The 25,667-nt window shown below is 44.9% G+C and overlaps 1 protein-coding gene and 1 long non-coding RNA gene across 3 annotated transcripts in view; one reads left to right on the top strand and one right to left on the bottom strand.

Annotated features, from left to right (window-relative positions):
- Window positions 1–403, bottom strand: part of LOC146867479 (uncharacterized) — a 40,920-nt gene extending 40,517 nt beyond the window's left edge. Inside the window, exon 1 of the long non-coding RNA XR_014966094.1 lies at window positions 171–403. This is a non-coding gene — a long non-coding RNA (uncharacterized LOC146867479). The remainder of the gene's footprint in view (window positions 1–170) is intronic.
- Window positions 404–515: 112 nt separating this feature from the next.
- BTAF1 (B-TFIID TATA-box binding protein associated factor 1) overlaps window positions 516–25,667 on the top strand; it is an 852,875-nt gene continuing 827,723 nt past the window's right edge. For both annotated transcript variants that reach the window (XM_085606166.1, XM_085606165.1), the window contains exon 1: window positions 516–842. In XM_085606166.1, the coding sequence (XP_085462292.1) occupies window positions 829–842 (14 nt within the window). In that variant the 5' untranslated portion in view covers window positions 516–828. The remainder of the gene's footprint in view (window positions 843–25,667) is intronic.

Genomic DNA, 25,667 nt, shown 5'->3' with positions numbered 1-25,667 from the left:
AATGACAATGCCTTTTATTTATGTTTTCAAAACCAATACGTTAATAAAAGGCTTTTTCATTTACAATGCCAATAGCTCAAATTCTCGCAAATGCGAGACCTATTGCACTGTAAATGCTTGTTGTAATGCGCGATCTCCTAGGAGGCTTTGGAAGTATTCAAGGCACGTACCTTCGCGTCCTCCGCCCCACCCTCAGGGTCCTTCGGTCTGAGCATATTTTCTTCACACCTGTCAAGTCAAAACGTAAGTGACCCATCTGCATCCTCATCCACGATGGCCGCCGTCATTGCCCGTCCAAAATGGGTTGGCATTCCAGTCTTTGCTGCTTTTCCACATCTGTACGCAAGACAACGCTGATAATGTGAGGTCTTCACACGCGGCCAGAGCCCTCCCCTCCCCCAAACTCAACCAGCCACACGCCCGGAATCGTTCTCAAGCAAGTGCCCAGAGCCTCGTACAACGCCATTCCTGATTGGTCACCTGTCGGCCAAGTAACCAATCAGAAGCCAGCTTCCATGGTGGAAGGAATAAATACAAGATGGCTGTCCCTATAAAGCCAGGCTTTTGGGTGCTGGGGGGTGATCATAAAATCTGTTGTTTAATTTCGGGGCGCGGATCTGTGGGGTACCTGCATTGTTCAAGGTGCTTATACCTACTCTGCAGACAGCCCTGGAGACGCAGTAGCTGCAGGTCCCATCCGAACTCATGAATTGAAGCTGTCGGTGCTGCTGAGCGCAAGGCTACAGAGGCCTCCGCCCTGTGCGGGACCTGTGGGCAGCTGGGGCTCTCTGCCCGCTAGAGGCGGGTAGCGCGGCGTTAGGAGCTGCTATGGCCGTGTCCAGGTGTGTATGTGCGAAAGGTTCGCTTGGTATTGCCATCGCATGTTGTCGACCTGTTAGGGAGCTCAGGAAGTCTAAACAGGACCCCCCTCCCTCAGCTAAAATGTGTTGTCTTACTCTACTGTGTCAACGCATGCAGAGATGTCAACCTGCTTCTGTCTACCCTGCAGCCGACGTCACCGCCTCCTGTATTTTAATGAAGATCTGTTTAAGCGGTGAATGCTTCGTTTCTGGAAAAAAGTATCCGTTGTCTGTTTTATACCTATTAGTACGTCCCCCCCCCCCCCCCTCATCTTTTCCGGTTGTGCGCAGTCCGAGTTAGTCTGGTGTCGGTTTGGAGAGGATCGGCCCGCATCCTGAATTTGTGAAGGTGTTTATTTAAACTCTGTCCTCGTGTAAAGCGTTATAGAACGTCTTCTGAGGTCAGAGATGCAGTGATCGCTGTTCGATCATTCAATAAGTACTTTGTATACTCATTGCTGCCCAGTTTTCAGATTACTTGTGTGTGGCATTTAACTGATTTCAAATGGGGGTATGAGGGACATCCTGCTGCCAAATGTGACATTTCGAGAGATACACTCACGAGTAAAACCAAGCAGTGAAGTCGACAGAATTTTTTTTTTTTCGTAAATTGCCCCCTTTTTCAACAATGACATGCTTTAAAATGCCTTAAAACTGCTGCAAAACAATTGAAAGTAAGTCACTGGCCCAATATATACTATGCAATCAAACCCCATGAGTATATGTCGTCCTTTTTTAAACATTGCACTTAAAAGGGGAAACAGCCCTAGAGTGAACTGACCGAAGTTAATTCCTCGCACCGTACATTTTAAAATGTAATCATTCAATCTTTTAGGTAACTTAATGTTTCTCTCAGACTGTAAACATTTTTTTTTTACTTCAACCATATCAGAGCGAAGTCTCATAAGAAGGTACATGGCTGTTAACAGCACTGTCTTTAGGTGTACACTTGCGCTTTCTGAAGAACTCTCTCCCTGCTCTGCATTTACTTTCGAGGTCCCCCACCACACACACCTTCCGTGGTGTGCACCTTGCCATCACAGATGTCGGGGTAATTTGTTTGCAGCACATCACCAAAATCTGTATCATCCATACTTAAGTCTTCGAAAAGTATTTCCTGTCCAGGTTTAAGGACTACTACAGAACTCTTATTCCACCACCCTCTTTGACACTTTTTCCACCCTCACAGGATTAGAAAGTTTGGGCAAACCTTCCATATTTACATCTGGTTTGGCTAGATGTACCCAGTCTTTCCTGAACGAATACGTTTAGGCTTAACTTGATGTATCATGGCGTGGTACTTTAAAACATTTTTTTTTTAATCTTCTTTACTTGAACCTTGCGTAACTTTTCTTTCACTCCTTCCACCTCCACTCAGAGCAGTAGGACCTTCTCTGCCTCTCATAAGAAAATACAGGGAGACTGTAGTTGAATAACGTGTATTATAATGCCCTAATTTATTTTTGAATTGTGCTCTCATCCTTCTTATTGGCCAGCGCTGCCTGAATACTTTCTTTTAAAAATGTGTTGGCCCTTTCCACTTGGCCATTGGACTTAGGCCAATATAATGGTCCCCTCTCCGCTATGATACACTCTTGGAGAAAATTCACTGTTTAAGATGACATACTGCACACAGTTATCTTGACATTAAGACTTTAGGATAACCTTCAATCTGAAACACATTCTTCAAAAATTTTATAACTTCATCAGTATTTGGATCTCTCACAAAAGTGTGATAAATCAACTTGTTAAGTTGTTGTTCAACACTATTAAAAATCTCTTCTCAAACCCCAAGACATTATATTGGCCAACAAAATCAATGGCTTTTTTTTTCCTCCTATGGTGCTTGTGGAGTAACCTGGCAACTGATGGGCTCACAAGATTGTTTCCAACTGTACACAAACTGAGCAAGCATAGATTAAACCCTCTATATTGGCATGCATTCCTGGCCACCAATGTCGTTTTAGCCACCTTTTTGTACCTGATATTCCAGGTTGTCCACTGTGAGCAGTTTCAATGAGCTTGCGCGTAAGTTCCCTCGGTGGACAAAATGATCATGAATCAGTAATGTCATTTTCCAAACTCAACTCACTAGAAACCTGGGAAAAACAATGGATACCAGAATCAAGATTTCTACTAGGTGCCCACCCTTTAACCACATATTGTTTCACTTTCATCAGTTGGTCATTTCTTTTGCCATTTTCAACCACTCTGACTCCGAAACAATACCCTTACGTCTGTCCAGAACATGCACCATAGCATCAATACACTCATAGTGATTCACAACGGCCTCATTCTCATTAAATTTCTGTGGCAACCTGGATAAACAATCTGCTGTTACAGCATATTTCTGGATGTAAAAACGTATCTCAAAATTCAATTCCTGCAATTAGTCTCACCAACCTAGAAGAGGCTTTTCCTGCTCTCACTCCATCATATACACCAAAGGCTTATGGTCGGTGACTAAAACAAATGACCTTCCCTATAAGGAGCTTTTACTTTTTTCTACAGTCCATGCCAAAGCCTCTTTGAATGGTGCTGATGTGTAGTTCTGCACCTTACAAAGCCCGGGAAATAAATGAAATCACACTTTCTTCATCACCAACCACTTGACTCAACACGACTCCCACTTCCATGGAACTGGCATCTACAGTTACGTAGGACTTACCCCGTAGATCAAATGTGCAGGGGCTTGTGCTGTGAATTATCCTCTCCAACCATAAACTTGCATTTTTCTCTGCTTAGTCATCTCTACCTTCTAAAGTGAGAAGCACACACTCAAATGTTTTCTCATGTTGATCAAGTGTCCTTGTGAAAATCAGCTCGTCATCTTGGAAGGCTTGCACCTGCCCTCAATTCCTGGACCATTGTGAGTTTTTGGAAAACACTGCTGAAGCCAACCAAAACTGTAACCTTTTAAATCTGTTAAGCCCAAAAGAAGTCACAAAAGATGTGAAATCTTTAGATTCCTCTTCCAGTCTTTCACTGATACGCTGCCCTGAGATCCAGTACCAAAAAACATATTCCTCTATTCTCTACCGCAAGTAATTCTTGTTTTCTGCTCAATGGGTGACCGCCAACAACCGTAATTTTGTTGATAGACAGCCTTCACAAACTCAAACCGCCAATGTCGTGTTTTTTTTTTACATTGTTTTTTAAAAGTAAGAATGATTGCAGAGACCCATTCAGAGCCATCAGTAGGTTCTTTGATACCATCTGCACATAACGTATCCAGCTGTTGCCTGAGTTGATCACAAACTCCTAAAGGTACCATACGCACTTTATGCTGTACTGGTACAGCACCTTTCTTCAGCTTAATGATGTGTGAAATGTTTCACTTGACTAACACCAGCCTTTGACACTGGTTAACTTAAGTAGACCGTAGTATACTCCTCTTACTTCACAGTGGGCTAAATACTTAAACATCGCTCGTTGCCATTGTAGAGTAGTAAATGATGCTCCCAAAACTAGAAGTAACCAAACGTGGTTTATTTCCATAGAATACGGCCCACTGGTGAGGAGCAGCAAAACACTGCGCAGCCTCTATGCCTCAGCTCCACTCCCAACTGCCACCACACCACCCATAACTTTCTACATATCGCATCTCAGAACAAAGTGAGCCAACACAATGACCAGCGTAGATTTTGCATGCTCATTACAAATGGTCACTATACAACAGAAGATTTAGTACAGCACGCTTCCTGAACTCATTACGTATTTTAAGTTGTTGCCATACTTGATCTGGAAGAACAAGGAGGCTCAGTTAAATAACATTGAATAGGGAAAAAAGAGTGCATCATAACTAATAGACTACATAAATCTCTGGGGAAGCAGCGTGAAATCGGCAGAGCTCCGCTGAGGCACAGGAGCACTCCCATCTCTTGTTCCAGTGCCGGCCGGGCTCAGCACCTCCACTCACAAGGACCACAACTACCAGCAGCCCTCAGTCAGGCGGCACAGCTGTCAGCGATCTGGAAGCGCGCCAGGAGGCGCTACAAAGGCGTGACTGGGGCCGAGTCCCTGGGGCGACATAAATCTCTGGGGAAGCAGCGTGAAATCGGCAGAGCTCCGCTGAGGCACAGGAGCACTCCCATCTCTTGTTCCAGTGCCGGCCGGGCTCAGCACCTCCCCTCATAAGGACCACAACTACCAGCAGCCCCGCAGCCCTCAGTCAGGCGGCACAGCTGTCAGCGATCAGGAGGCGCTACAAAGGCGTGACTGGGGCCGAGTCCCTGGGGCGACATAAATCTCTGGGGAAGCAGCGTGAAATTGGCAGAGCTCCGCTGAGGCACAGGAGCACTCCCATCTCTTGTTCCAGTGCCGGCCGGGCTCAGCACCTCCCCTCATAAGGACCACAACTACCAGCAGCCCCGCAGCCCTCAGTCAGGCGGCACAGCTGTCAGCGATCAGGAGGCGCTACAAAGGCGTGACTGGGGCAGAGTCCCTGGGGCGACATAAATCTCTGGGGAAGCAGCGTGAAATTGGCAGAGCTCCGCTGAGGCACAGGAGCACTCCCATCTCTTGCTCCAGTGCCGGCCGGGCTCAGCATCTCCCCTCAAGGACCACAACTACCAGCAGCCCACAGTCAGGCGGCACAGCTGTCAGCGATCTGGAAGCGCGCTAGGAGGTGCAACAAAGGCGTGACTGGGGCAGAGTCCCTGGGGCGACATAAATCTCTGGGGAAGCAGCGTGAAATCGGCAGAGCTCCGCTGAGGCACAGGAGCACTCCCATCTCTTGTTCCAGTGCCGGCCGGGCTCAGCACCTCCCCTCACAAGGACCACAACTACCAGCAGCCCTCAGTCAGGCGGCACAGCTGTCAGCGATCTGGAAGCGTGCCAGGAGGCGCTACAAAGGCGTGACTTGGCCCTCCTCCCGCGAGGAAGCGCTGGGGAAGTGCCGGGACAAGGGCGGGACCGTCTGAGGCCGTTGTAGGCAGACGGAGGCTGGGCTAGGCCAGGTACCTGTCAACCGCTATTCCCTCTCGTGCTGTTTCATGAACACGTGCCATTTGCTTGCATTGCATCGATGGCTCAACCTCTGTGTACTGTTTGGTTCAAACTTCGCCTGTTTTTAATTGGCTTTGGTCATATTCTTGACATTTTGTTGCAATACTACTTGTGCTAAAAATATGGAGACACGTAATAGCTCTGTGGGGACATTGGATGCTTATCTTCTCCGGGCCGATTCCTTATTAAGCAAAGAAATAAACCTTATAGAGCGCAGACTCTCGATCGACCCTTCCCAACAGTCCCCGCTCAGCCTTTTACCTCAAAGCACCCTTCCCCTCCCTTCCACTTCGCCCTTTCCCAGTTCTACCCTCATTCCCACAATCCCTATCACACAAATTCAATCTGCCATTAGTGACACCAACCCTCCCCCGTTACACCTTCTACGAAGGGACCACAAACCAGAGGGAAAGTGAAACACCCACAAGTTACGGCCTTGGGGTTCACTGAGAAAGTGCAGAGTAACAAAACAACGCAAAAACCCTTCCAAACCGAAAATGCAATCTCTGGGCACACAAACTGACCAAGGACCACCTCTCCCTGTGGCCCACCCTACTTTCAATGTAACTTTACCTGATAATGTTTCTCAACAAAATTTCAAATATCTTACAGAAGAAATAAAGATTACCCTAGACCGTAATCTCGAGTCCATGGCTCGCATCCTTTTTTCTAAGCTAAATGACATACTCAAGTCTTTTGAGCTAAAACTGAAGCCTATTTTAGAAACCAAAGATTCACCCAGACTTAGTGTACAGAGATCTGATGGCTTACCAAAATCTTTTACTCACCCTGTTCCTCAGACCAATCTTCCTGGCCATCCTGAGGACCATACTCGTTCTCTGCCTACTGGAATTTCTCAACAACCCACTTACCCATCACTTGATAGGAGTACGACAGTTAAGAATTTACCTACGATACATCCTCAACCAAAGAAAACTTACCCAGCTAGTGGTTGTAAAATTTCTAACTAAAGTTCACATTTAAACCTAGAACGCCCAAATTTGCCACCTGCTACGTGCCCTTACATTGTAGTTTTAACAGGTGTTCCCCCTCTAGTCTAAGGAGTGACAGAATCCTGGGCCTCTCTGCGAAACAAAGCGATGGACTGGCTAATCAAACACTTTAACATGCTAAATTCCAACCAAATAATCATGGTACGGAGAGTCGCCTGGATCGGCCCTTCACCAAAAACCATCCAGGGCGACTGTATTATTGTTAACTTTAGTACCCCTAGAGCTGTCCGTTCTATTTTAGCACAAAAGGAAGATCTCTTGCCTATTCCAACCGCCATTCTTTCTGTACCACTTGGTTTTTTCTACCGGCCACTCTCTGATTTATCAAAAATTTCAAATGTCTCCATTCTCACGCAAAACAGATTCGACTCATTGTCCTTAATAGAGGAGGTAGACTGACTAGCCACGATCACCAAGTTTGCTAAAATTCCAAATTCTGTGCAAACAAGCACTATAAACTCACGTCTCCCAACCCCGATCCCAGAACTAGAGCCTCCCCTATTGAGTAACGCCCCATCTTCATTTGCTTCTCAATTTTTCCTTCCTAATAAATCTCCACAAGCACTCATTACTTTCATCCAACCCTGTAGACATTCAAACTATTCCTCCAACTATAACTCGCTGTGATCCCAAACCGATTTCCATTCCTGAGGATCTTTCTCTTGCCCAAAAAACCTATAATCTAACATCACCAAATAGACCAGAAAAACGTCCTACTTCCTACCCAGTTAGTGCAATGTACTGGAACATTGCAGGTCTCCACTCAAAAACTCATCATGAGGGCTGGCTAGCATTTGTTAGGCAGTACGATATCCTCTGCCTGCAGGAAACGTGGGCACTTTCTCCCACTCATCTCATTGGCTACAAGACCTTTTTTTCGCCAGCGCTTCCCTCTCCCTCAGGACGGGCCAAGGGAGGTCTAGTAACCTATATCTCTAATCTTATTCCTGCCCAATCTACCAGCGTTCTAAAAACTGACCCAAATTACCAGATAATGGGCCCGATTCACAGAACTACCTTAAGACAAAATCCTAAACTTACTACCATTTTGGTATTCACAGAATGCACTTGCTGCTTTTGGTATTCACAGAATGCACTTACTACTTTTGGTATTCACAGAATGGATTTACGACTACTAATTTTACGTCCGCTTTCGGGCCGGAGGCGGAGCTTCTGGGCCGGAGGCGGAGATTTTGTCCATGGCTAAATCTCCGCCACTGGCTGGAATCCCCACCTCCGGGCCAGAAGCTCCGCCTCCGGGCCGGAATTTCCAGCCCGAGTGCGGACGTAAAGTTAGTAGTCGTAAATCCATTCTGTGAATACCAAAAGTAGTAAGTGCTTTCTATGAATACCAAAAGTAGTAAGTTTAGGATTTTGTCTTAAGTTAATTCTGTGAATCGGGCCCAATATCTTTACTACTTAATAAACTTACCTATGTGCTCATTGTCAACTTTTATAACAATTTGCAAGATTCTCACCTGATAGGTCTGTTGAACGAAATTCGCTGTTACCTTAGAGTATCACAATCGGCCCCTAGTCAAAACCCCCATCTTAATTTGGGGAGGAGACTTTAACTTACCACTTTGTGAAAAAAACATCACTTGTGGCTTTATGGAACACAACGAATCTTCGTTTACTCCTTTTTCTCACTCTCCCAAAGGTCTGTTGATGAATGAAACCATGTCCCTCCTACAAATAACTTTTTCAAACGAACTAATAATCCCAAATGTTAAGAGTACCCCCACATATCACGGTAGAGGTGCTTTGACTTGTATAGATTTTATATTAATGTCTCACAGTGCAGTCAATCTAATCACCAACTTTACCACTCATGACTGTGCATATAGCGACCACTTTCCGATTTCTGTTACAATGGAATTAGCTGGTTGCATTACTCACCCCCAAAAAATTTTTATCCCAAGAAAAACTGTCAATGAATCGGCCAAACGGTTATGCCTTAAAATGGTCTAGTATTGACCCAGAAAAAATTCTTAGAGCTAATTGAAGGGAACAGAGCTGCTCTTACAATTTGTTTGGCAGAGTCCTCTACACCGCATGAGGTTGTAGCAAATTTTAAAATCATCACGACAGATGTATAAGGCTCTTACTACTTTTCCAAAACCCAAAAAGAAATCGGTAGTAAGCTGGTTTAATTCAACCTGCTCCAAGGCGCATAAAGCACTTAAAATGGCCCTAAAGAGAGTCCCGAGAGACAAAGCAGAGGTTTCCCAACGGAGAAAAACAGATAATGAGTCCCTTAAGAACCGCAAAAAAGAACTAAAGGAAGAACTTTGGCTTGCTCTTCAAATCCGCTCTAAATTAAAGGATTCCTCAGCTTTCTGGGAGGTCATAAACTCCTCATTTCTTTCTGGCCCAAAAGAACGTGGCACATTAGAGGTTACCATAACCGAGCACGATTGGATTAATCATTTTTCGCACATGTTCAGTTTTACAGACCCTCTCTCGTCATCTTCATGCCCCCTCGCTCACACTGCCGGCCCCTTCCTATGCCTCCACAGTTCCCCCTATAGAGTTCGCCCTGTCCGACACTATCCTAGCGCTCAAAGCTAGTCGGGGTGGGAAGGCCCCAGGCCCGGATGGGGTTCCCGTGGACTTATACAAATCCAACACCGATCTATGGGCCCCCCTCCTACTTAGTGCTGAAAGCCACTAGTGAAACCGCACCATTGGACTCTTGGTCGGAGTCAATCTTGGTTCCTATCTTTAAAAAGGGGATCGAAACAGTCCGTCCTGCTATCGACCCATCTCGTTACTTGATTCTTTAGGTAAGGTGGTGGGCCGCATTTTACTCGACCGGCTGCAATGTTGGATGGAGCATAACAACATCGTCTCCGACCTTCAATGTGGTTTTAGGGAGGGCCTGAGTACCATTGTCTTAAACCTGGTCCTACTAAGAAGGAAATACGTGAACGCAAAGGGAGGAAACTTTTATATGGCTTATGTTGACCTCTCTGCAGCGTTTGACTGTGTTTCACACACCAAATTATGGTCTATCATGGTGGATATGGGGGTGGACTTAACAATAGTTAATTACATCAGAGATCTCTACTCTGGCGCCACTGCCAGAGTGAGGTTTGCCACTGGGGGCCAGTTATCATCGTCATTCAGGGTCGAGCAGGGAGTTAGGCAGGGCTGTGTCCTGGCTCCCTTTCTTTTTACCATCTATACCAACGGCCTGCAGGCAGCCATGTTGGAGGGAAGCCAGGACCTGCCCCAGATTAATAACCGTCAAATTCCCGCATTACTTTATGCAGATGATGCGGTAATCCTCGCTCGTACCCCATTAGAACTACAACGCTCCCTGAATCGATATTATAACTTTATGTCCAACCTAAATCTAAAAATAAACCCCACCAGAACATTCACAATGACCTCTGGCAAAAAATCACCAAAGGGACTAGGCATTTACATCGACACCAAGATCGATCACACAACATACCCCTATCTAGGAGTGGTGATTGACGAAAGGGGGTCCTGGAAGAGGGCAATTGAGGCCAGAAATCTCCAGTTTTTGAAGTCCACCATGGCCCTAGTCTCCTTCGCTCAGAGACTTGGAAAGAGACCCCCTAAAGAAACTCTGGAAATTTACCGCCCAAAATGTATCACCACAGCCACTTATGGAGCGGGTCTATGGGGATACGCCGAAGTTTATTCCATTCAAAAAAACGAAAACAGCTTCTTGAGACACTTGCTATCAGTCCCCAAATCCTCATCAACTTTTTTCTGCCACCAAGAACTTGGTTTGCCATATATTACTGATACCATCCGATTTCGACCAATCTTGTTGTGGCATCGTATTTGGTCCTCAGAAAAATTGCTTTTAACCCAAGCAATCATTAGGGACTGTCAAACTGGTACATTTCCATAAAATTCCTTGGCTGCATTAAGTTTACAAATTCTGTAATGATTTGGGACATCCCAACTTATACACTACTCCCCAAGACATGTCAAAGATCCCCAGAAAACTATTCCAGGCGTATTGTCTAAAACATCTTGATGATCTCCGTTTGGCAGTTGAAGCCAGCAAACCCTCCGTTCAGCATTCTTTATTAATTCAAACCTCCTACAACATAGAGCCCTACCTTATTCTAAACCTGCCAATTTATGATGTATTTTTACTTACGAGATTTAGACTTAACAACTTTCACCGACTCATCACCTTTCCCAATACTAATGACTGGTCAAGGGAACTTCCCACCTGCCCCTACGACGATATTTCTTTACAGTCCCTTTTACACGTTACTTTTTTCTGCAAATTTTTTTGTGAACCTAGAATACGCTGGCTGAAACCGCTTTTGCTACAAATGTCTCTACGCGAATGCCGTCCTGCCTTGTTGGCTTTACAAATGTTGGACTCTCCTGCAACATTTTCTAATATCGCAAAGTTTTAAAAATTTGTGTAAGGCACCGAACAAATCTCCAATTGTAATACCTCATTTATTATTCATCCTGTATTTTGTACTTTGCTTTTATGGATGTGCTTTGCTTTCCGAATAAAGCTTTTATTGATTGATTAATAGACTACATTAGTAATGTAGTCTGTCTTAATTACGAAGTACTCTTCCCTTTCCATATGCAAGGTTCGTTCTATTTGAACTCCTTAAAAAATAAAAGTGTAATGACTGCACACTTATTATCCTGCTGTTCAAATAGCGCACACCATGCCTAGGTACAAAAAAAGCACTAATGCAGACTACATTACAGGTTTCTTTTATAGCGTCTCGCCCACCTGTAGAGCGCACATTTAACCAGGCAGAGGTCATGATACCATTCATGAGGGAAAATTAGTGTCGCTGTTACAAAGCAAATTAAGTACCTGCACTGCAGTCCCATTTAAAATTTGTGTGGTGTAATTGCAAGAGGGTGCTAACACAACTGGTAATTCCTGGTGACTGCAGAAATGTTGCAAGAAGAGCAAGTGCTCAAGTGTATGGTTAGATGTTTAATTTTTTTTACGCAGCACTGCTTAGACGTTGTAATAGTGCCAGTATTGATATGAAGTGTGTGGGATGGACTGTGCTCCGTTCTTACCATTCATCAATCTTTTTTCAAGACTTTGGCATATGGGGGCCACTGTTGAACAAGGTGATTCACTACTTGCCATTTGTGTTTAAGATGCACTGCTTTGAGTTCAGAGCAACTTTAGCTGTAGTTCGCAAACCACGTTCTGCATGTATCCTTTTTTCTTTGGTGTATTTCATGAACAACACTGAAGCTGAGCCAAAGGTGGCAACAGTTGTTTCGGGTGGCAAGGGATTTTGCAGATATCTAGAGTTGGGTGGATGCAGGCGCACCAAATTTGTTCTCAGCAAATGAAGATGAAGTTTTACTGTGGACTATCATGTATAGTTTGATGGTGGGGAAAAGCTGAATGGATAGTTTCCCTTGCAGGTTTAGTATTTTCCACCTGGGGTTTACTGGTTATTGTGGTGCATTTTGTTTAAAGGTGTGAGAAGGCTTAATCCTTTACTTCGGTCTTGGCATTGAATTTTTTTCAAGATTTTGATATTGGTAAGTTTAATGTTATCAGTTTTTGTGCTAAGGATGCTGGTGTGTGGGGCAAGAGTTGTTCAGGGAGTGGTAGCAGAAGGGAGAGAACAGAGGAGGGCTATTTCAACAGATTGGTTTGAATATGTTTTGGGGATTTCTATAGCACGCTTATCACCCGAGGGATATCCAGGTGCTGGAGCAGATGAGTAGACTGGTTGGGCTCTTAGTTGAATAGCCATGTCTTCAGCCTCTTGCGGTACTAGAGTATGGATGGGGAGGTCCTGATGTAGTGTGGAAGGTCTTTTCAGGATCTGGCAGCCATGTAGGAGAAGGAGCAGCCTTCTGATTTACTCCAACGGATGCAGGGTATTTCGGCAAGTTGGAGTTTGGCTAAGCATAGTTGCTCTGTGAGTTGGTGGAAGTTGAGGTAGGCAGATCTGACGTGTAGAGGGCTATGTATGTGTGGGTGAGCAGTTTGAATTGGTATTACTTTTCAGTTGGTAGTCAGTGTAGCTCCTGAGGTGGGTCGTGATGCGGGTGATGTTGAGGATTAGTCTGGCAGCGGCATTCTGGAGTCTTTGAATGAGTCGCTTCATAATGCCTGCATAGAGTGCGTTGCCATAATCCTATCAGTTGGCGATGAGTGCCTGGACGACCGTGCGTCTGGTGTTAGTGGGGAGCCATCAGAATAGTTTGTGGAGCATTCGTAGGAAGAAGTGGGAGGGGGTGACCGTTTCCTTTTTTTGGTCATCAAGAGTCTTTTGTCCAGGATGATTCCGAAGTGTTTGGTGTGGTCAGTGGGGGGGGGGGGGGGGGGGGGTTGGCGTGGCTCCTATGTCTGTTGGCCACCAGGAGTCCTATGAGGAGCTCTTGTTCACAAAGCTCAGGACCTCTGTTTTATCTTTGTTCAGTTTAATGCAGTTCTTTTTCATCCAGCTTGCTTCATTTGACATACAGATGTTGAAGTTGGTCCCAGTGGTGTGGTTATCTGTAAGCGAGAAGATGAGCTGGGTGTCGTCTGCATAGGAGGCCATGTTAACACTGGGATCCTATGATGTGAGCGAGTGGTGCCATGTAGATGTTGAAGAGGGTATGGCTCAGTGATTAGCATTTAGGGGCTCTGTAGATGAGGTTCTTGGGTTTGTAAGTGTAGGGCGGGAGCTTGACTTGCGGTGTCGTGTTGTGGCAGAGAAGAGGCAAGCCATCTCGGGGCATGTCCCTGTACAGAGTTGTGGAGTCTTGTGACGAGTGCTGTTGGAGATGGTGTTGAAGGCTGTGGAAAGATCGTGTAGTAGGAGTGCTGCAGTTTACCCTTTGTCCATGATGGTCTAGTAATGTCAATTGCTGCGATGAGAGAAAATTGTTGTGCTCTTTTCAGTTAGCAGATAACTGTCCCATGGGCTATTTTTTTTTTCTCTGAAGATGGAGAAATGGGTTTTGCTGCAGGATGAAGGTGGCCATCTAACTCTTGATGACTTAAGTTGGTGGTGTAGTGCACTGTGTCCTCTACACAGTGAAGCCTTGGCTTCAGTTGTTTAAATAGTGCCCTCTGTCCAGGATCATGGCAGTCTGAAGACCATTTCCCAACGTTATGTCCTACTGAGAACACAATCTGGTAACTATCTTTTTTTTTTTTTTTTTTTTTTTTTTTTTTTTTTTTTTACTGTCAAGATTTCTGTTTATGGAATATGTACCTGCCAACACCAGTTAAAGGGATTGGGGTACACTTCATGAACTTTGTGGGTTTTTTTTTTTTTTCTTTACTAGAACTGCTTTAAGTAGTACCATCCTTTCATTGAGGCAGCGACTTTGATGTCAAATTGATTTCTACAGCCATTATGAAAGGGAAATTTAATGGTATAAACCAGCGTTTTTTAACCTTTTAACTTCCATGAACCCTTAACTAATTAGTACTTGAACCTCGAGACCCATGTTGAATCATTATTAGAATCTGGGGACCCCCATTGAGTCATTATTAGAAGGAGGGGGCCCTGGCTAAGCATTTTCAATGATTTGAACCACAAAATATACAGAAACAGGCATTTAGCAAGCCAACAAATCATGATGAAATATTTTGTTTATTTCACGTGGAAATATCGTCCATACTGTATTCTATTTTATGCCCTTACACTGCTCCCGCAGATCAATCTGAGGATATTAACTTAATTTTTAGTCTTTTAATTCAAATTCCTTCACATTTGCTGAATTTGTGATTTAAAAAAAAAATAAATCTTTATATACATTGTATTTATCTGTTAATATTTAATTCTAAGTAGGCGTGGACTCCATGAGAAGGCTTTGCAGACCCCCAGGGTCACCCGGTCACAGGTTAAGAACCACTGGTATAAGCCATGGGTACTAGTAAACATTTTCCCTGGTGCCAAACAGTTCTATTGGTGTAATCGAGAGCTGTACTGGTGCCAACAGGGGATGGTTGGAGAAGTAAGGTGGATGTAGGGAAAGTGATACCTGTTCATCTGCTAGCGGAATTGAATTGCACAATGTGGAACCAGAAAACCTGGTATCTATCCCCTCTTCCCCACTTGACCAAATTGTGTCACCATAGGAAATTGTCTTATTTTACTTTCCCTTTTTCTTTATCACATACAAGAGGACCTCGAAATACATGACTTCTGGGTATGCGTTGTACAAAAACATCTCTTGTGTTTGATTTAATAAACTATAATGGAGGTCTTACCCCCCCCCCCCCCCCCCCACCCTCACAGCTATGTACACAAAACTGCCTTGCCTCTTGGGGCCTGATTATGATCGGATGAAAGCTCAATAAATACGGAGGGAGTTAGTAAATTACTTGGCGTAAATCTCCTCCTCTTGGCCCTGATAATTCAGGGAAATGAAAGTCTACATACATGATCAGCCTGTGGGACAGTGGTGCCTGAGAATCCTGCCCTCTGTATTTACAGCTATGCTGTAATTTTTTAAGGCTCATCTGCTGTGGTGTCAGCGAGTATCCAGGAAGGTTAGTGGTTTAATAGCGGGTATGAAAGTTACTGTACTGAAAGTGTAGTGGTGTGGGTCCTTTCAGTACCAGGAAAAGGTGTCCATAACCCAGTTTTTGCAAAGCGCGAACAATCACCAGTAAGGGTCTCAAGGAGCTGGGGGCCACAACTTTGGAGGTTCCCACAACAGATCCTTTGCATGGCCCCAGATAGGGCATGCCGATGGAGGGGCTTGCGGGGAAAAAGCTACTTTGCACAATCTTTCTATGCCAGCCAAGCATAGGCATGGCCACTTTTCGAATGTGACCACAAATATTTATTTTACTTGTATAGCGCACTACTACCGTAGGGCATCTAGGCGCTTGGCAACTAAACATACAAACGCACCAATAGTTTGGCTGAGGGCTCTGGGACTGGGTGTGAGGCTGAGACGTGTATATAGCCAGGTCTTTAGGTACTTTTCTGAAGGAGAGCAGATCCAGTGAATATTTAAACTTTATTGGTAGCTTGTTTCACCATCTAGTTGTGATGCTTATAAAGCTTTTTCCGCCCCTTCTCTGGAGTCACTTTCACCAGCTTCAGTGAGGCGGACCGAAGGGTACGCTATGAAGTATACCATTGGAAGCAATCCGTCGAATAGACGGGGGCCTAGATTATGTAGTGCTTTGAGGGCGATGCAGAGTGCCTTACTTGACCTGTCGGCAGCCTTTGATACGGTTTCACATAACATCTTAGTGGACCGGTTGGCTGCCGCAGGAGTAGGTGGGGAGGCTCTGGCATGGCTCAAACTTCCTTAGCAACAGACGCCAAGTCACAGTGCTGGGCCAATACCAGTCTGAAGCCAAGGTCGTCAGCTCTGGGGTCCCTCAGGGCTCGAGTCTAAGCCCCGTACTTTTTAATTTGTATGTGGTACCCCTGGTGAAACTGATCGCATCATTCCAGATCAGCACAATATCATATGCTGACGACACCTAGCTTATCCTGGTGCTGGATAGGGAACGGCCTGGCGCCGAGGAAATTCTTAAGGAGTGCCTAGCAGAAACATTCAAATGGATGACTGATAATCATCTAAAATGTAATGCCGGAAAGACAGAAATTCTGCCGTTTGGAAATCAAAATCTGTTTTCCCCAAAAACCTGTTGGCCTGATGATGCGGAAGCCCCCCCCTAACACCATTACATTCGCTCGAAACTTGGGTATCAAGTTTGACGACCAATTGTCCTTTAAACGTCAAGCGGTGGCCGTAGCTGGCACGTGCTTTCATATAATAAAAGCTCTAAGGAAGTTTTTTGATCTCCTCCCGTTGCCGGCCAGAAAAACTGTTGCAGTTGCCCTAATAACCTCCAGGTTGGACTACTGTAATGGCTTATATGCTGGAGCTAATAAGTCCGTACTCCATAGGTTACAGATGGTCCAACACGCAGTGGCCTGCCTGGTATTACGTTGGCCCCGCAAGTCCTCAGCCTCAGCAGCGCTTAATGCGCTCCATTGGCTACCAATTGGTAAAAGGATTCTTTTTAAGATTCTGCTAATTACCTTCAGGGCATTTCAACAGCAAGGACCAAAATACCTGTGTAATGGTTTTAGACGGTATCACCCGACACGTAGCCTGAGGTCTGCCGGTCAGAATCTGCTTATAATCCCCAGATTTAAGTTGGCAACAAAAGGTGGCAAATCCCCTTTTTGTGCTGGGCGCCAAGGCCTGGAACAAGCTCCCGCCCTTCCTACGATCATTGTTCCACGAAACCCAGTTTAGGAAAGCATTGAAAACCTGGGTGTTCTCTCTGACTGATGCTGCCTGCAGAGCACTGGTGTAATGTGTAGTGTAAAGTGTAAGCTGTCTCTTTTCCCTCCAACCCTTCCATCTGGGTTGGGTGAGCGCCAAGATACTCCTTGGAGTGATAGGAGCGCTATATTAAGTGTCCTTTACATTACATTACTTGATTCGCTTCTCCATAGGTAACCAATGAAGAGTGTGTTGAGGGCATGATTGACTGATGAATATTTGGATATGCCAAAGAGCAACCGAGCCGCAGAGTTTTGGATTACCTGCAGTTTCATCAGTACTGTCTAGTTTATCCCAACTAGAAGCCAGTTACAATAATCGAGCTTAGACCGAACCAGTGCTGCCAGCACTGTTTTCTGTAATTTTGGTGGTATAAATGGAAAGATTTTCCTCAGAATTTTCAGAGTGAAGAAGATAGATGAGGTGGTGATCTTTCACATGATTGGAGAAAGATAGAGTAGTGTAAAAAATGACCCCCAACATTTTTTTTTTTTTTTTTGGCCTTGGTGGCTGGAATGGGAAGAGTGCCCAGCTCTGCCGGCCACTATTCTTTGGACCAGAAGGATGTAACTCTACCAAAAAGTAAGACTTCTGTTTTGTTTGATTTAATTTGAGGCAGTTCAGTGCCATCCAACTGCTCACATGTCTCATGCACTCGTTAGTTGTGGGCAGCATCATTATTTTTATTCCAGATGGAGACAATGATCTGAGTATCATCTGCGTTTGACACCAGCTCAAAGCCATGGGCTTTAATCCATCTGGCCAGAGGAGTGACATATACATTAACTAGGGTAGGGCTCAGGGATGAACCCTGTGGCACCCCGCATTGGGAGCCTGAAGCAGTGTGACATGAGACCCTCCACTTCAACAAATTGTTTCTTGATATGACACGAAGGACCTGAGGAGTGCGAGGACTGTGCCTTCTATCCCGGTTTCCTGAAGGCGATTTGTTAGGATACTGTGGTCCACTGTATCGAAGGCAGCTGACAGATCTAGCAAAATCAGGGCTGCTGAGCCTCCTTTATCAACTGTGCTTCTGATTTCTTCTGTTGCCATGATCAAGGCCAGTTCAGTACTGTGCTTGCTCCTGAAGCCATACTGAGTTGAGTCCAGGATGTGATTGTTGTCAATAAAATTGGCTAGTTGTTGATTAATGTTTCTCAAGGACTTTTGCTGGAAGAGACAGACGAGAAAATAGGGCGATAATTGCCCGCTTCCATTTTGTTTAAGTTTGACTTTTTTTAAAGTGGTAGGATAGATGTTGTTTCATTTTTGGAAATGTGCCCGTTTTGATGGCAGCGTTGAGTAGCTCCATGAGTGGACCGGCGACTGTCTCCACTACAGTGCGGATTAAATTGGAGAGAGAGAGGGGGGGAGGGATGGGCGGGGGGAAAGATCCAACGGTGATCTAGATTTAGTGTCCAAGAGAAGTTTCATGATTTGTGCATAGGATACCGTTCTAAGAATTTGGGCAGACCAGGGTCTAGGTGCGAGTTGGAAACTGTTGGCATTGTGCTTACAGCATCAGACACTGAGACCTGGGTACTCTGTTAGCAGAGCGTGAGGCAAAAGTATCCTAAATGGTAGAAACTTTTTTGCCAAAAGAGGATCCTAAACTGTTGCAGAAGGCTTGGGCTATTGTATTATGTTGAGTCTCCAGTAAATGGCTTAGTTTCTGAACCGTCGCAAACAGTTCTTCAGAATTAGTCTTCGCTCCTTCTATTTTCTCCAAGAAGTAAATGCTTTTAGTTTTGTGGATCAGATCTTCATATTGTACAAGTTTTATCTTGTGTTTCTTTCTCCCTTGGATCATATCGCTGTCGCCAAAGCCTTTCCTGTCTGCGACAGTGCCTTTGTTCCTCTGAGAACCAAGGTTCAGAGGGTGCTGTCCTACTTATTTTCCCTGCTCTCTGGGGTATTGTTGCTTTGACAGCTGTGGCAATACATTTGTAGTGAAGCTGCCTCAGGGTCTTGGAAGAGACGGGGTCTGTTCTGACCCAAGTCAGTGATGAAATTTGTTCTATCCATGCGATGCCACAGATATCTTTTTTGGCTTCTAACTGGACAGAGCTTAGTGCCCATTGAAGGCAGAGTTAAAGTTAGCATCACTGCTAGGTGGTCAGACCAATGGAGTTGCAAATTATTACATTTCAGAAAAGGAGTCTGTAACGACAGCGTCCAAAAGGTGTCCAGCTCTGAGTGGGCCGTTCCGTAATCTGCTCCACGCCAGCGCTCGTCACCAGGTCCATAATGGTCTTTATCTGAGAGGTTATCCAGGTTAAAGTTAAAATCCCCTAGTATAGTGCAGTCTTGTAAGTTAACTTTGTGTGCAACTGACCCATGGCTTGAATAAAATTGGTTCTAGGTCCTGGTGGACGATACACTAGTAGCCCGTTAAAGAAGTATTCATGATTGACAGCTAACTTGAAGGAGAGCACCTCACATTCTGTATCTGTAGGGATACCTTTGAATGATTTCAGGTGATCTTGATGGATAACGGCCAGCCCCTCTCCTTTTTTTCCCTGTTCGGTCTTTCTTTGCGATTTAAAAACCCAGGTGGGAGGGCAATCACTAAGTCAGGGCCTGAGGTCTCGTCGGCCTAGGTTTTCACAGAGAAATATTAAGTTGAGGGCATGTGAGTGTACGAAATTCGTGTTTGTGTTTAATTAATGAGCATGCATTTAACAGCGCTCAAGCAATCACTTATGTAGGACTAGTACTCTGGGGGCAACTGGATAGGTCCTTACTTGTTCCTATGTAGTACACTCTGGGATCATCATTTATATGCAGCTGGCTTTTTAGGTCTGTGAGCCTAAGTTTACAGCTGGGACATGCCTGTGGACTGATGTTGTTTCTACAGCTTAAGATTGGACATGGGCAATTTGGACTTGTGGCCGATGCCTCCAAAAGCTTACTTCTTGAATAATGTAATCATGACCACCAGGATAGATCCTGAAACCGGCAGCGTGTCTGGCGCCGAGTGCGATCTAAGAGCAGACGGGCTTGCCTTAGGCGCTCCGGCGGTGCTCCCACATCAGGGATGCTTATATAGCCCTTCCCTCGTCTAGTCTGGCGACTAGAACGCTAACCGCTCAAAATGGTGGCTGTCAAATGTTCTAATCGGCTACGACTATTAACTGACTGTCTCCACTCAATCGGCGCTGCAGAATGCCGTGGTGGACCGGAGAGCAGAGTGCCGAAAGAAGGGAGGTCAGCATGTGGCGTGCAGACCAACTGGCAACCAAGTAAGGTAAATGAAAGATTCAAATATCAGGGCTTGCAAGGTAGCATTAAGTGCAAATGCGTGCTGTGCAAATGGCTATAACAATGTTAAAATACATAAAATGAAGCAGTAAACCTCAGTGTTCTGTGAGTATTGATGCCTTATTAATTTGTGCAACTGACTGAACTCTGTGGCATTTTGCAGATCTTCACTAAATATTTCCTGGCTCAAAACTTACTAAAATTCTATGCATAAGGAACAAGCTTTTACTGTTCAGCCACTGACTGCTAAATTTGCAATCAAAGAGGAGACTACTTTGCTCGATGCAGTTTTTCCTTTTAATTCAAACACAATGCTTTCTCACCCTATAAACGCATGCCAAAATCGGACACGTTTCTGCAGGATAACAAGTGCACAAGGCTCTGTCCTCCGCTCTATGCCCTCTCCCAGTTCTAACAAGTTCCAATATCATATCTCTCCACCAAAGGTCATAGGGAAGCATCTACAAAGTGATGGTGCAGCACCCATCACAAAACACTGCAGAAAGGTCACCCTGCTGCCCGGGTATGCCCTTGGAGAATCCATGGAACATAAAGTTTAAGTGACAAACTGTTTAAGGCTATAATCTAAATTATCTTCTACAGGAAAGCCAGGCTCCTATTACAAGGAAGAGGCCCCCTTCACGGACTTTGCCCATGGCCAGACTCCACACATGAAGGCCATCACATACCCCCAACAATGTAAGCTGTAAAGGGGTAATTTGAAAAGAAGTCAATGATAGAAAAAAATAAAACTCAAGGCTTCCTAGAAGTGGGGGACTGTTATGATGATGCAGCTATTGGTAAGAAAATGTCTTCAGCATGGTGTACAGTTGTCACCTGTCCTGAGTGCAAGTGTCTTTTTTGATTTTTGGTTCCAGCCTGCCAGTAGGTGGAGGTCTAGGCCTGTCTTTTGATGTGAGTACAGTCCTGTACCTTGAAGAGTGCAGCAAGTGTGCGCTGCATAGTGGCAGTGTGCTGGTGTTCAAGTAATTCTAGTGTGACCAGACCTTTCACGGGCTCCTGAGTGTATGGTGTGCTCTCAGCTGAGCTCTATTCACTGTAGCTGATGTAGAGCATCTGTGGTGCTGCTGAAATATCCTCGCGGAGACCTGATGTTCCAATCCCTGGCTCTTGGTTAACTGTGCCCGAAGGGCTCTGTTGTCGCAGACTGTGGCACTTGCCCCAAGTGTGGTAGGTGCCTCTAAAGACTAAATCCTGTGGCACTCGCCCAACGTGTGCTTGGAGGGTGCAGGGAACTGTGCTGCTGCAAGTGAAGCAGCTGCTTTGAGGTACTGTGACACAATGACTGCATGGCTGACTGGAAGTCATCCTGTCCGGACGATTTGGCAATTGTCACACTCCTGCTTCCGCTTCCAGGATTTAAGTTGCATCCTGATTGGGCTGACATATCATTCTGCCAATAAGGTGGACCAGGACTGAAATGTGATGAGCTAGATCGAGACCTCCTGCTGACTCGTTTGGTGAGGTATCAAGACTGGCAAGGAGTGCACAATATTGCCTAATAGAAGGGTGTTTGTGCTGCACGTGTGCCTGAGAACCACGCCAGGGTACCTTAATGCTGAGGGAGTGGGAAGCAGAGGTCCAATCCTCCCAAAAGGCAGTGGTCCTGCACTAGGACTTTTATTGTGTGGTGTCTTATTGTATTAAAGTATTTATTTAACTAAACACTGGCTGTTGGGTGTCTTAAGTGCTGGACTTGTACACTCCAGTTGTGCCCGCCACCACCCAGCAGTCTCCCTGAAAAGCCTGTGGCTGTTGCCATCGTTCCTAACGAAGGAGTTGCGGTTGGCCCAGGTTAGTGCCATCGTAGGAAGGACCCATTTACATTAGATAACTACAACGCCAGCATAAATAGAGGGGCGTGGGGGGGGGGTCACTCCTCCTAATTCATTGGTCTGTTCAACAGTTATTCACATTTTACTTCCACCTCCCCCAGCTTACAGCACGGGGCAAAAGGTATGCATACTCTTATCATTAATGGCATTTTGCCTGATGACAAAAAAATGTGGTTCAGTGCCAGGACTGGTGGGATAATGGTTTGTGAGTGCTCTTTTCTTTCCTCCTTTTTTTGTTTTACCCTTTTGTTTAAACTTGGGCCTTCTGGTTGCAGTAATTCAGAGCCAGTATTACCTTTTTCTTATGACAACAGGAATCTCATTTTCTTGTAATGTTTGAGATTTTTCTATACCTGTTCTAAGTATACTTGCAGTGTCCAAGCACTGGCACTATTTTATTTAAATTGTCATTCAGATATGCGCTATGTTTATGAAACTTTAAAACTGCTGTTTTCTGCCTGTGACTGTTTGAATTTAATCTCTTCTCTGTGCAATTGGTACTGTTTAAACTGCTGTATTTCTACCCCGGACGTTTTGAAATTCTCTCCTAGTTTCCCCTGTACGGTGTTTGAGCGTGTAGGGGCAACCCCCAGCCCTCGCGCCCCCTTGCTTTTAGGTCTTTTAAAAGTTAAAAAGGCAAACTAATCCCTCAGAGGATAAGCAGAGTGTATTAATGAGACTGCTTAACCTGCTTCAAGGTTTAAACTGTGTTTAGAAAATCTATGAAACCCTTATTATTGGTTAGAAAATATTTGTTGAAGTGCGTAAAACAGTATTTAAGTTTTAGATTTTGACCTACCTGCAGGGTGAACCAGACCCAGGAAGCTGTTGATTGAGCCGGTCTGTATCCAAGAAGATTCTGATCTTCAGGAGCAGCTCACTGCCCCTGGCCATCAGCATGTTCTGAGGTCGCACCCGCCTTATAGAAGTTTGCTATTGGACGTTAAATCTGTGCTCTGATTGGTTCCTGTATCAGTGTTTCTGTTGGGCTTAAGTTTCTGATTGGCTGTTAGGTCTGGTGCTCTGTTTCCTTGGGCTAGGGTTTCTACTGGGCTTAGGGTTTTCATTGGTGGACCGGTCAGGGGTTTTTATTGGTTCCTTTGGGGGAAGGTTTCTGTAGGATTGAGGGTTTGGTTTCTGATTGGCTGCTACGACTAGGGCTGTGATTGTTTGCAAGGGCTTGGTCTCCTATTGGTCTTGGGGCTAGGGTTCCCATTGGCTGAAGGTGTCACCTGATCACTAGGGCTGTTTAAGCTTAGGGCATCTCAGCTAAGGGCGGAAAGGACCAGGGCAGTTGCCTGGTCTGGCTTAGGGCCAGAAATGCACCAGCACCCACCTTAACCCATCCATAACCACAAATAACATTAACTCAATCATAGCAGATTCACTCCGCTCATTTACTACAAACACTAACCACAATTCACTAACAATCACCACAAAACCACACAAACACCCTTCTACCCAAACTACTACATAATGGCATCTTCACTCACACAAAAAACACTACTCTATCCTATACCACTAACAAACCCACACATTTGCAACACAAATCCACACTATAAATCCATCCAGATACAATCTCTCCTCATTTAAAGAATCAGCTCTACCCTCTACTTACTCCTAACAGACCCCTTTCATCCACCAACACACTCCTCTTTTACCAAAAAAACACAGCCCTTACATTCTACTGTACCACACATTAACACTTTCAGCTATCGAAGCTAACAAACACTCAACTCTTGTCCATCCCCTGACACGCCACATACTCTTTTCCAAAACCTGTAACCCCCTTTACCATTCAGCTTCCACTCACCAATAATACTTTACATACAAATGCTTCTCAGAAAACCACTACATCTTCTGTCATTACTCCTCCAAATCAAAACGCGCACACAACAATCTCACACACACTACTTCATAACACATTCTGTCACAAACCAAGAAACATGCACCCTTTTCCACCCTCCCGACTACACACATCTTGCACACCCTAAGCCATCTCTACTGCCAAGCTTTCTCTCTTCCCCTACACCTGTCACTTGTATACAGCAACTCTTTCAACCACCTCTCATCCATTGGACAATTTAGAGCCTTACAACATGACCCACATGCTGCACCACCACCCCTAACCCGTACACTTTCTACCCTAAACATAAGCAAACAAAATAAACAATGTACTCCTCTTAACAACTTTGCATCCCCATGTCTACTGAATGACAATGCTACGCTACAAAAACACAGTTCACCAACTCCCTCTGTCACCATCTCCATCACCACATATACCCGCAGACCCATCACAATGCCTTCCTAGCCTGCAGGGCAAGGAATACGATATAGAAAAGATACTCTATTGCTATCCTCATACAGCTAATATCCACATTAAGGCCGCACCTACTACTAGTCCATGAAATACTGCTCACACCATCACCAAAAAAACCACTCTAAGCTGCCTACTAATAAATGCTCGATCACTCTCTAAAAACAAGCATCACATCTATGACCTTCTCACCTACACAGCCTGACTTACTCTTCATAACTGAATCATGGTTTGGAGATGACCTGGCTTCAGTGTTGCAGGAAGCTGTTCCGCTAGGCCATCAAACTATCGCACAAAATCATATAGGCAAAAGAGGAGGTGGCCTAGCTGTTGTATTAGCAAACATTTAATATCCCTACAGCTCACCATGTTGCCATACAAGGTTGTGAAGCCCTCCTCAACCAGATGCATCCCTACACCATCTCTCTCCTGGAACTCCCTACTCCTTTACAGACCTCCACCTAGCAATGCAACATTTCCAGACACAGTTCGAGAGACCGTTTAAAACCTGATAACACTACACTTCAACCTGTGCTTTCTTGGTGACCTAAAGATTTGGTTTGACAAACCCAATATGCCCCATCCAAAAACAGTCCACCCTGGCCTAGATACTATGAACCCACATCAGATTGTCCACCACCCCCACACATTGCTGAACATAGCCTAAATGTCATTTTTGCAAATGCAGAACTAATTACCTTTCAAACGATTACTCCAGTCACATGGTCAGACCACCATTTGCTTGCTTTCCAACATAAAACGCCACAAAGCAACACACCTAAAATCATCTTGCATGCATCCACCTATCAACTGTGGAACAAACTCTTTCGAGCACTTAGAAACGTAACTAACATCCAAAACCGAGGTTGGCACAATAAATTAAGTTTAAAAAAAAACTGAGTGGCTGCAGGAAGCTTTTGCTAGCCTAATCCCACTCGGAACAGCAAAACAGGAGATAAGAAAACTGGCACCTTGGAGAAATACAGAGCCTAAAGAGAACCTCAAATTCGAAAATGGCAACGCACCTGGCTCAAAACTAACGCCAGTCAAGACCAATTTCACCTACAGAAACTTATACAAGTCAACAATATAA

The sequence above is a fragment of the Triturus cristatus genome, chromosome 1_2 (assembly GCF_964204655.1).
Source record: "Triturus cristatus chromosome 1_2, aTriCri1.1, whole genome shotgun sequence".
Classification (NCBI taxonomy): Eukaryota; Metazoa; Chordata; class Amphibia; order Caudata; family Salamandridae; genus Triturus; species Triturus cristatus.
This window is presented reverse-complemented; position numbering and strand designations above follow the sequence as displayed.